Source organism: Crocodylus porosus, unplaced genomic scaffold (genome assembly GCF_001723895.1).
Source record: "Crocodylus porosus isolate Cpor-Errol unplaced genomic scaffold, CroPor_comp1, whole genome shotgun sequence".
Taxonomy (NCBI): Eukaryota; Metazoa; Chordata; order Crocodylia; family Crocodylidae; genus Crocodylus; species Crocodylus porosus.
The window spans coordinates 95,302,797-95,313,916 of NW_017728906.1; the positions used below are offsets into that span (position 1 = coordinate 95,302,797).

At 37.2% G+C, this 11,120-nt stretch overlaps 1 protein-coding gene across 2 annotated transcripts in view; it reads left to right on the forward strand.

The window, feature by feature from the left end:
- The window catches only part of ANKRD10 (ankyrin repeat domain 10), a 49,952-nt gene extending 41,926 nt beyond the window's left edge, over positions 1 to 8,026 (forward strand). For both annotated transcript variants that reach the window (XM_019529655.1, XM_019529656.1), the window contains 2 exons: positions 3,392 to 3,487; positions 6,342 to 8,026. In XM_019529655.1, coding sequence (XP_019385200.1) covers positions 3,392 to 3,487; positions 6,342 to 6,793 — 548 coding nt within the window. In that variant the 3' untranslated portion in view covers positions 6,794 to 8,026. The remainder of the gene's footprint in view (positions 1 to 3,391; positions 3,488 to 6,341) is intronic.
- The last annotated feature ends 3,094 nt before the right edge of the window (positions 8,027 to 11,120 follow it).

An 11,120-nucleotide genomic window follows, 5' to 3' on the forward strand; every position in this document is an offset into this window, starting at 1 on the left:
TGCTTGGAAAATTCCTGGTCTATGTAGTTCATCGTTCTGGTGCAGCGGCCTGTAGTAGACCCCCGCTACCAGATCCCTTTCATCCTGAGCCCCTTGGATCCTAGCCCACAAAGTCTCTGCTTGACCACCCTCTGACCCTAATTTGATTAGGGGAGATATGTACTGTTTTTTGACAGAGCAACTCCCCCACCATTTTTCCCTCCTCTGTGTCTCCTATACAACCTATAGCCCTCTATTCATACCACCCAGTCATGAGAAGAGTCCAGCCATGTTTCAGTTAGTCCCACTAGGTCAAAGTTGTTGCTTGCTAGCAAGAGCTCTAGATCCTCCTGCTTGTTTCCCATGCTTCTGGCATTTGTGTATATACACCTAATTCCCCTGGTGGCTGTCCCTGGTCCCCCCCTTAAACTGCTGTCTAATAGGATCTTTGCTACATACCTGGGCTGATCTTGTGGGTGTCTCTTGGTTCGGTGTTCTGTGGCTCACTCCGTACTCATCTTCCCCTTCCCCTGACAAACCTACTTTAAAGCCTGCGGGAGGAGATCAGCCAACCTGAAAGAGAACACACATTTACCTTTGGGGAAGAGGTGAAGCCCATCCCACCCAAGCATGTCTCTTGTTCTGAAGTATGGGTCACAATCCAAAAAGCCAAAGCCCGCCTTGAGACACCATTTCCGAAGCTGCAAGTAGACCTCCCTGTTGCAAGTCTCATGGCGTCATCCATGTCTGCTTACTGGGAGAACAGATGAGACCACCTGTCCCCCTGTCTCCTTCAACTTGTCCCTCAGAGCTTTGTAGTCCTTCATCAGGCGATCTGGGCTGCTCCCAGCCGCATCAGAGAACACTTCTTTTCAGTCTCTTTGGCGATGAAGAAATTGTCTTCATGCATTTCTTGTAAAGGATTTTAAAATATGACACTTCCTATGTTTTTCATTCAGGTGGTGAACTTTGTACCAGGTGCCATATCTCATGGCACAACTCAGACACTCAGATTCAGCCTGCGGTGAATTCGTCCCTACCAGTCCATACCACTTCCAAGAGACCTACCTTGGATAAGTGGTCTGTGTGAAAGTTTTTCACATGGACTTTCATTCCCTGAAAGTTTGCAGATACATCCTTGTGTTTAATGTTTCATATTAGCTAGTTCTAGGCAGGGTACTAATTAACATGTGGGTTTTAAGTATCAAAGTGGTTAGGGTTGGAAGGGACCTGAACAGATCATCAGGCCCGACCCCCTCCCTGGGCAGGAATGGGTGCCCGGGTCTTGTCACCCCAGCCAAATATTTGTCTAGCCTCCTTTTGAAGACCCCCAAGGTAGGAGAGAGTACCACTTCAGTTGGGAGCGCATTCCAGAGCCTGGCAGCCCTAACTATAAAGTAATGTCTCCTGATGTCCAGCCTGAACCTTCTTTCTAACAATTTGTGGCTGTTATTCCTAGTAACCCCAGGTGCTGCCTGGGGGAACAGAGCCTCTCCCAATTACCGCTGGTCCCCCCTGGTGAGTTTGTAAATGGCCACCAAATCCCCTTCTTGTGTGGAGGCTGAATAGGTTCAGGCCCTTTAGCCTCTTTGTAGGGCCTGCCCCACTGCCTCCTGACCATGCAAGTGGCCCTCCTCTGGACCCTCTCAATGCTAGCCACATCCCTCTTGAAGTGCAGCATCCAGAACTGGATGCAGTAGTCCAACTGTGGTCTGACCAATGTTGCATAGAGGGGAAGAATCACCTCCGTGGACCTGGTTGTGATGCCTCTGTAGATGCATAACAGGGTGCCGTTAGCCTTACTGACCACTTCCTTGCATTGGCGGCTCACGTCCATCTTGGAGTCAACAATTACTCCAAGATCCCTTTCTGCCATCGTGTTGACAAGAAGGGTGTTCCTCAGCCTATAGGTGTGTTGCTGATTCCTCCCTAGATGCAGCATCTTGCACTTGTCTGCATTGAATTCCATCCTATTCTCATCTGCCCACCTCTATAATTTGTCTATATCTAAAGGATCTTAAGAGTTGTCCTTGAGTTGTGTTACTCTTCCTAAGCACTGAATAAGAAATTCTCTGTTAAATTCAGACTCCACTTTGGGCCAGATATCTAGAAATTAAGGTGTTATGACACGGAAAGCATAGGTCCCCTAAGCACATTAGAGATTTTCTGTGGTGCAGACTTGTAAAGAATATCAAGTCAAAAAGATGATTCTTGCCCCAACTTTCTGCAAGTATTTTATAGCAAACCTGCTGTTTTTCACACAGCCTGCATGGAAACCTCCTTATTCTGCATGAAAACAACCCCCTCTCCCCCCAACATCTTGAATTACTTGATATATCATTCATACTGTACAAAGATTAGCATACTTCCTATTCTGTGACTGCATTGCCCTCAGAGCTACAGTGGCCTACCCTCCATCCTTTCTACTTTGAAGCACAGTTACAGAGGAAGTTCTGGAAGCAGGAGAGCATTGATGAGAGCAGGCAGTTTGTACTCGATAGGGCAGGTGGATCTTGATTAATCCACCCTAGCCCATAGCAATTGCTACTGATATGTTTTAGAGACTCTTATGATAAAATGGCTAGGTACAAGACTGAAATTGTGGCTCTCTGTGGAAACTATACAGTTGGAAAACAAGCCTAAGGAAAGTTAAGCCACTCCTTTATCTTGTACTTGAATAAATTAATTATGTTTCTGTACTTACATGTTTCTTCTGTGTATGCCACATAAACAAAGTAGCTATCTAATAGCAATAAACTATGGAGAACTTCAACTTGATAAGTGAGCAGCAGTGTCAGAAAATACCCTCTATAAGCTGAATGATAGTTCTGTAATTTGAAATGTAATGGTTCTTGATGTATGATATGATGGGACACCAGAATCCAAAATTTTACTTCACATTTAAATCTGTAGCTGTTGTAGTTACAAAAGTTAACATTCAAAATCTAGTTGTGTCTTTGTGATTTGGAGCTGGAATCCTTTTATTTGAGATGTCAGCTGCTTTCCTTGATACCAGTGTACTAACTATGAAGCCTAATGATAGGTCATTTTTAAATATTAGCTTGTTTTCCTTCTATTCTGCTTTAGCAGATGCATCAAGGTAATAACTGGTTGATGTACAGGCAGACACGTGGATAGAGAGCGGGGCCCAGCTAATTTTTGTCAGTTTTCTGGAGTGAAGAACAAGTGACTGAGCCTCTCCGCTCTCATCTTCAGTTATTTCAAACTCAGAATATCATTCTTGCATATTTTCAAAAATATTTCATAAACATATAAATCAGTTTTCATTGTATCAATATTGTTATTTTAATAACAAAAATGTGTTCTCAAATTTATTGCTTGGTTATGCCCTTTCAAATCTATGCATTAAAATAAAGCTAACACTTTTTTTCCTTTTTTCTTTTTTTATCAGCTTACAATTTTGATGGCTTATTACCAGTGGTGAATGGAGGAGTTGAGGATGATGCTGACAATATGCACGTTGATAGAGAGTTTGCTGTTGTATCAGGTGGGAGTGGACAATTTCCTGTTAACTACAACAACATTCAAATGGTTGAAGACACCAAACAGCAGGAGAATGGTTCTGTTGGACCAAAAGAGGTTGAAATTTACACAGTTTCTGCAATGCAAACTCCTTGTCGTTGCAAGAATCAATATACATTTTATTTTTAATTTAAATATAAAACAACTCTTTTTAATTTTTGCACATGGTTGTCCCCAGTTTTGAAAACGATTGTATTTCTGTAATGTCCATTAGATTGGGGTTTTAAGTAGATTTTCAAAGATTAGCTGTTTCATAAAACACCGTGTAAAGGCATAAGGGAAATATTACTGATAGGTCTGAACTAAAGAGCAGTCACTGTAGCTGTTTCACTTTAATTAAAGGCTTACGTTTTATGTGCCTTGTCTTAGTTACTATAGTTTCAGCTTAAAAGCAAAATCAGAAGTATTTAAAAAATGGATTTCACTGGTACCAAATAGACTTAATTGCCAATAAGAAAATAGGGAAAAATAACACATTGTTTTCAAAATAACATGTGGTACCACTGACCTAGTTTCAAACTAGCTTAGCAGATGCTAAAAATAATACAGGCTTAACCAGAGTGCATTCAACATTTGTTTAAACACAGCACTATGCCTACAGAAAGCTTACTGTGAGCTATTACTGCTTTGTTTTATCTGAATAAAAGACTCTGGATGCTGCAGGACTTTGGTTGCTATTTGCAACTAAAATACTTTAGGAAACACTGCTTGGATTCTGTATCTGTCTTCATGAAAACCCATGCTGTTAGTAATAATAGTAGTAGTAAATATTTAATACTTTTAAGCTTTTTCAAGGGCTGCTTAATCAAAATACTTTTTGCTAACCTTAAAGGATATATGGCATGGTAATGAAAACTGTCTTATATCAGCTTCTTCATGCACTTGGTAGGTAAGGGACTGGGGTTACAATATGGATGCATTATTATAGTTTGAAATTAATATTTATGTTTTAAGTCATACTATGATCACATGTTTGTGCTTTATACTTTAAGTCAAATTCACCAAAGTGGATGATATTGGACAGGTATTAAAATATGTTAGGAATAAAATATCTTTTATTCAATAATCTAAAAGTAGATAGTGAAAATCCAGTGATAGTTACCAAATATATTTATGGAGAAGTAATTGGCCTCTTTTTTAATTACTATAATTGTTATAGGTAGTGATTTCCCACAAATGTCAATGTTCTATAATTGTCACTAGAACTAGTCATTATCTACTTTTGAATATTGATTAACAGTAATGGCATTTTTGTTAAACTTCACTTTGCAAAGGTAGCCAAAATAACTTATTTTAAAATAGTTAAGAATTTGCACTTTTCAGTTAATAAACACTTTAACAAATTTTTATTGTGCGTCTTCATCACTGAAGTAGTGGGTCTGATGTGCTGATTGAATATTTTTTTTAATCTAACTTCCAGTAGTACTCTACGGCTAGTAAGTTTAGCGTGGTAATTATAGGTAATATAGATATGAAACAGGAAACATTTAGTTTGCACCTAGCAAATTTCGTAGATAACTCCGTATTCACTTACTGTAAATGAAGTACCAATGTCATGTACATCCAATTATATTTATGTAAAGAACTGTTAAGGGAACCATAACCTTCTGATTCTTAGTGTGAAACAGTGGTACTTGTTACCTGACTTTTAAAAAAGATCTGATGTTTTATCTTTTGGTGAGTTACCAAAGAATTCCTAACCGCCCTGAGCTAGAAATAAAACAATAAAGATCATTTTCTGCACACAGGTCTATGCACTAATTTATACATAAACACGTGCACATGTTCAGATAAATAGAAAACAAAAGTCTTTACGTTTTTGTTGCTAATTTTTGGTCATACGTTAACATAAATGTATGTGTATATATGTTTCACTAATAGATATTTTTATGGCAGAATCAATAATTACTTTAATGCTAGTGCTTTGAATACCACTGCAAAAACGTAAGCTTGAAAATTGACTGAATTTTTTACTGCAAACAATTACTGTACTAATTACTAAATATCAGAAGAGGAGTTGCTTAAAAATAGCTGTCAGTGTGTTTTGCATGCATGTTTTTACTATTTCCTGTTACTAATCTTCTAGTCCTCTGTGCATTCTGCAGTTGCTGTTGTATGGCATTTGGCATGTGGATTGTGCAGATATTATTACAAATCTGTCATTAAATATAAACATTATTTTTCCTTTGCAGGTGAGGCACTAGCTAAATGAACTATTCTGGACTATTCTGGAATACATTTTATATTAGTTCCATAAGATTTGTTTGTATTGCTTATGTCAGAATGTACTACTTTCTGAGAACTGTCATTAAAGAGGAAGCAAATCACTGCTGTTAAAAACCGTAGCTCCCCTCACATAAAAGTCAGTTCTTGCACATACATTTTTTTTTTTTAGCCTTAACCTGGTTTAAAATTTATGCCTAAAAAGATAATTTAACAATTTTTATTTTACTCTTCAAAATATTGATTGGATTTGTATCTGCTTACCCTACACTGACCACATGCAGTTTCTTAAAATTTATTTTAACTTTATTCTGCCTTCAGAAAGATTAACATAGTTAAGTATATTAATATTTCTAATTTAGATATGAATTCTGTTTCCAAAAATAAAATTAAAGTTGGTCTCAAATTTAGTGATTATGTCAGACATCACTGTTAAATACCTATACTGACATGGAATAAGAAGAGGAGGTTTGCACTGAGTGTTGTTTTCAGAACCCACTTACAGAAGCCTTTAAATAAGTGAACTGTAACGGAAGCATTTTGATGTATTTCAATTGAGTCTCAATTTTTGGTGACAGGTGTATTTCTTAATGCAGATATGAATAGCAGTAGTCCCATAATGAACGCATTGACAAATGGATGTGCCATCAATGGACATTTGGACTTCACCGGCACAGCACAGCTCAATGGAATGGATACCAGGCGTGACGAAAGTTTAACATTAGTTCCTGGAATAACCTCTACCAGTAGGCATAGAATTCATACCAGTAATGGCACTGAGGAACCAGAAAAAGCCCTGAATACTTCTACTGATATGTGTGGTTCCTTACATCAGAATGGAAGCCCAAGTAGCTTTGTATCTAACAGGCCCTCGTGGGTGGAAGACGTAGGAGATACTTTGCACTATGGACACTATCATGGTTTTGGGGATACTGCTGAAAGTATCCCTGAACTTAACAGTGTCCTTGAGCATTCCATTTCTGTTAAAGTTGAACAGAAATACAATAATTCTGTCCTAGGCACAATGTATCTTTATCATGGTTCCTAAATCAAGTGTTGTTTATATCAAATGCATATTGAAATTGCTACCAAATGTTTTGGGGTGATGGGAGGGGGGAGGGCAAAAAACTTGCAAAGCATTAAATTTGAAAAATGCAACCATTATTATTTTTACACTTTGTTTATATTAAAAAAGTAAACCTTTCATTTGACAGCTTTATACTAAAGTTCTAGTTTGTGGCATGTACTTGGTGATAGAAGGTGCTGTTACAATGGAAAGTTTATTCTTTGTATTTTTAAGGGATGTTCTGTTTTTGTACTTAATATTTTTATTTCCAAGCTTGTGAACACTATATTTTTCCCTTTAAAAAAAAAAACAAAAAAAACCTTTTCCATTTTATTGAAAAGTTTAAACTGAATGTTGTGCAAAAATGAGTTGTGCGATATAAATGCGCATCACTTTGAAGTAAAGATTTTTCCTCTTATCTTCTGCTGATGCTATGGTAGCAATATCAATGCCACCTGTCACTATGCAAGGTTTGAAAAGTGATTATCTTAAGGAGCTTCTCTGACTTGCTAATCTGTGTTTGTTTAATAGAACTGAACATTCATTAAGATGTTTGAGTAAAAGAAATGTTTAAAGATGCGAAGACAGTTTGAGAAATGAAAGGTTTCACTAGGGTAGAATAGGAGTGCTTTTCTTTGTTGTTAGGCTCTGCATTATAGAAGTGGAAAAGTGGGTTACCTGTGTTCAGCTGCAAGGGGATGTGCCTCAGGGTTAATTCTTATTTGTGGCATTTTTATTTTGCTTCTCAACTTTAAACTTAGCTTGATATTTTATCATAGCTCACAGATTGGAGGCATGTTGGCATTGTTTTGCTTTGTATGCAGTTTAAAACCAATGTTACTTGTTAGAAATGGTTGAGTCTCTAAACATTTCAGTTTTACTGTCTTTTGATATACTTATATTTTGTCAATTTTTTTACAATTTCTTTGAAAATGTAATGCTGTGTTTTGCCAGTTAAAATAGTTTTTCTGCTATGTTCACTGAAAATACATTGTATTTAAAGCTTATTACACAAATGGAATTCATAAAAGTGCACCCTATTAGCACTGGTTATGCAAGTTACTACTTTGGTGATTTGATAAATTAAGAACGGTGGAGAAAAAGCTAAACAAGCGAAGTCCTTGAAATTGTGGGGGACACTTGTTTGTTTGTTTAAAAGGGGACCTTTAAATATCAGATTTAAAAATAAATAACTACATATTACCTTGTATTTGATTTCACGTTGTTTAGATATTGTACTTTCATTGGTGACATGAACAAATATTTAATTGTTTTCAAGTCAGATACCTTTAAGCCTTCTGTAAAATCCTTTTTATTTTAGTATGTAGCAGTATGAAAATGTAAACAGGCTGGTAAGTCCTCTTTGACTGAATTTTTTAAGTATTTGAAAGATATTAACACATATTTTCTGCCATACTTGTAAAAGCTACCTGAGTCTTGAGTTCCCAAGAAAGAAGAAATTGCTCTTGGCATTTGAAATGGCATAATTCTCAGTTTCCCCTTCAGTATTTCATTAGATGAAATTTTCCTGATAACAGTATTTTTAATATATTTACAGATCTACTTTCTGGTTCAGTATTCTTATGTAAGATATCAAACAGCACACTAAAATGTGTTACTTACATAGTTTTAATCAGGGATCCTGGTTTTCTCTGATTTAAAAAAAAAAATCCCTAATGTTCTGATTAAAAAAAGTAACCCCAAATCTACGTTTTTCCATGACTTAAAATGAAATGCCACTAATGTACAGATATATGTATAATGGTGCTTCATTTTAATCAGGCAAAAATGTGGATTTTGGGTTACTTTTTTTAATCTGAACATTAGAGCAAACTGGGCTCTCTGGTTATGATGACAATGTAAGTAAATTGAATCGTTGTTATTGGGGACCCAAAAGCATGATTCTGTGGAAATCGCAAAATCTGGCATTGCCTACAAAATCCTCCCCCCCCCCAAAAAAAAAAAAAAAAAGTGAAACAAAAACAATTTACTGAAAATAAAATGCCAGCTTCCCAGAGAGAGCCAGTAGTCTTCATGGTAGTGCAGCCTGGTAGCACATCCTGATGGTGGGGGGTGAAAGAAGGCTGCTGGCATACAGGGGAGCCCAAGCTGCTGCCCCCACCCCTCACCACTGATTGGCTGAGAGGGCTGTCTATTATGTGGCCCCACCCCTCCAATTGGCAGTGAGGGGCAGGGCTGCATGATGGCCCTCATAGCCGGTTATCATCTAGGGGCGTGGCCACTGGGGCCGCAATACTGGGGAGAACCACTTCTGCTGGGGACAGATGAGTAAGTGGGACCTGACTCCCACTTGAAGCACAGCACCTTCTGTCTGTTCATAACTACTTAGTAAAAGCACTAGAGGATCCTGTATTATGCCCAAGTTCTAGCATTGTATGCAACTCCATGACTTAATTGTGCATTGACAAAGTGCTGTACTACCATGATCATACTAAAACTTCAGAGACATAACTTAGCAGCATGCTTAATAGTCATTTTTTTTAAATGCTCTGATCTTTTTTTTTTTAAAGAGCTTATGACATAATTCTTAAACATTTTTTAATCTAAACCTCTAATCACTGCTCTAACCACTTCTCTTGAGCTGCTGGCTATAAAATGATCTCTAAAGAATTTTACTCCCCAGGTTACAACTAAGATGGCACAGATGTTACTTGGTCAAATTTTATAGTTTTATATATGTTCTTTTGTTATATTAAATTATGTACCTAAGACTCCTATTTCCAGTTGTATAGACACACTTTTAAGGAGACTGTGTGCAATACTATAGTCAGTTTTCATTCCTCCTAATAAATAGGTTTGGACACTTATTTCCAAAAAAATATCTTTGACCAAAGAATTCGAGTCTCTATATACAGTATAACCTCATAAATCCAAAATTATCAAAAATCCAGCACTTCCCCCCAGGCGCTCCGGGACTGGGTATCACTCCCCACCCAGATATGGAGGGGGAAGCTTGCATGCGGCGGCTGCCACCACCATTCATCACCCTGCGTTATCGCTCCACGTGCGGCCACTGCTCCAAAACCAGCTGCTGCTACCCACTTCCTCCCTAAGCAACCGGCCACCACACCAGTTTAAAAAATCTGATATTTTCACATTTCCGGCAAGTGCTTAGTCCCAAGCATGCTGGGGTTATGAGGTTATACTGTATTAACTGAAATGTTTGTTTTTTCTGCCCCACCTACTTCTTTCCTTAATTTTTTTCTGATAGGTAAGACATTTTTATTACCTCATGCTAACACTTACAAAGTTGATACTACCTCTTGCAAATGTGCAAGTTGTCTTCTGTTAAGAATTGTTCACTTTTTGAAGTTCCATTAAATTTCTCAAAGCTAAACTAGGCTGCCAAGAGTAGAGTGTAAATTGAGAAGAAGGAGACTGTCATGAGACTATGGGCTTCAGCTCTGGGTGAAGAAATTATGCTATTTTTATTAATTTCTTTCTTTTAGCAGAGCAAAACATTAAATTTGAACTATACAAAATACTAGAAAGTACAGTGCTTCATATTTTAAAAATGGGATTTATATGGGGTGGGGAGAAACCAAGAAACATGGGGTTTTACAATGTCTTTTTAAAGTCACTTACCAAGTGCAGTTCTACCCTGAAAGAATCCGGTCTTAAATTCTGATTTTCAGCTATTTTCACTAGAGCTTTTAGAACGGATGGAATGTGGGGTATCCTTTCTAGTTGTATGCTAGCAAATAAAGCTGTAGACCACTGAAGCTAGGAACATTAGGATGTAGGTTAAATGTAAAGCTATTGAAACTGAAATCTAATAATATTATTAGAAAAAGGATTTCTCTGGCATAGTGGTCAGTGTATTTTCTAAATACAACTAAGGATTACAGATGTCTGTCATATTTCTGAATAATAAAATAGTGAGGACTTCTTTCCTGTTTTGTGCCCCAAGTTATTAAAGAGGAAAGGAACATACAGAAAATATTTACTTGGTTTGTTAGGCACTTTTATTATAAGATTTCCTTTCATTATTTACTGACAGATAAAATATCAAAGTAGGAAATTTCTATTAATTGAATAGCTATGCTGAACCTTTTTGACTGTGCCATGTTTTGTAGACAATTAAAGGCATTTTCAGATTAAAAATCAGAAATGTAGTTACTAAATCTTAAATTTTCTGATTCTGCAAGGGGAACAGTATTATGACTGTTGAGAACAGGATCATTCTCCTGTACCATGATGTGCCATGTTAGAGATAACTAGCCTACATCGCTCTCTACAAAGTCTACTTTAACAAGTCTTCAAACAACCTATGTGAGAGGACCCTTGA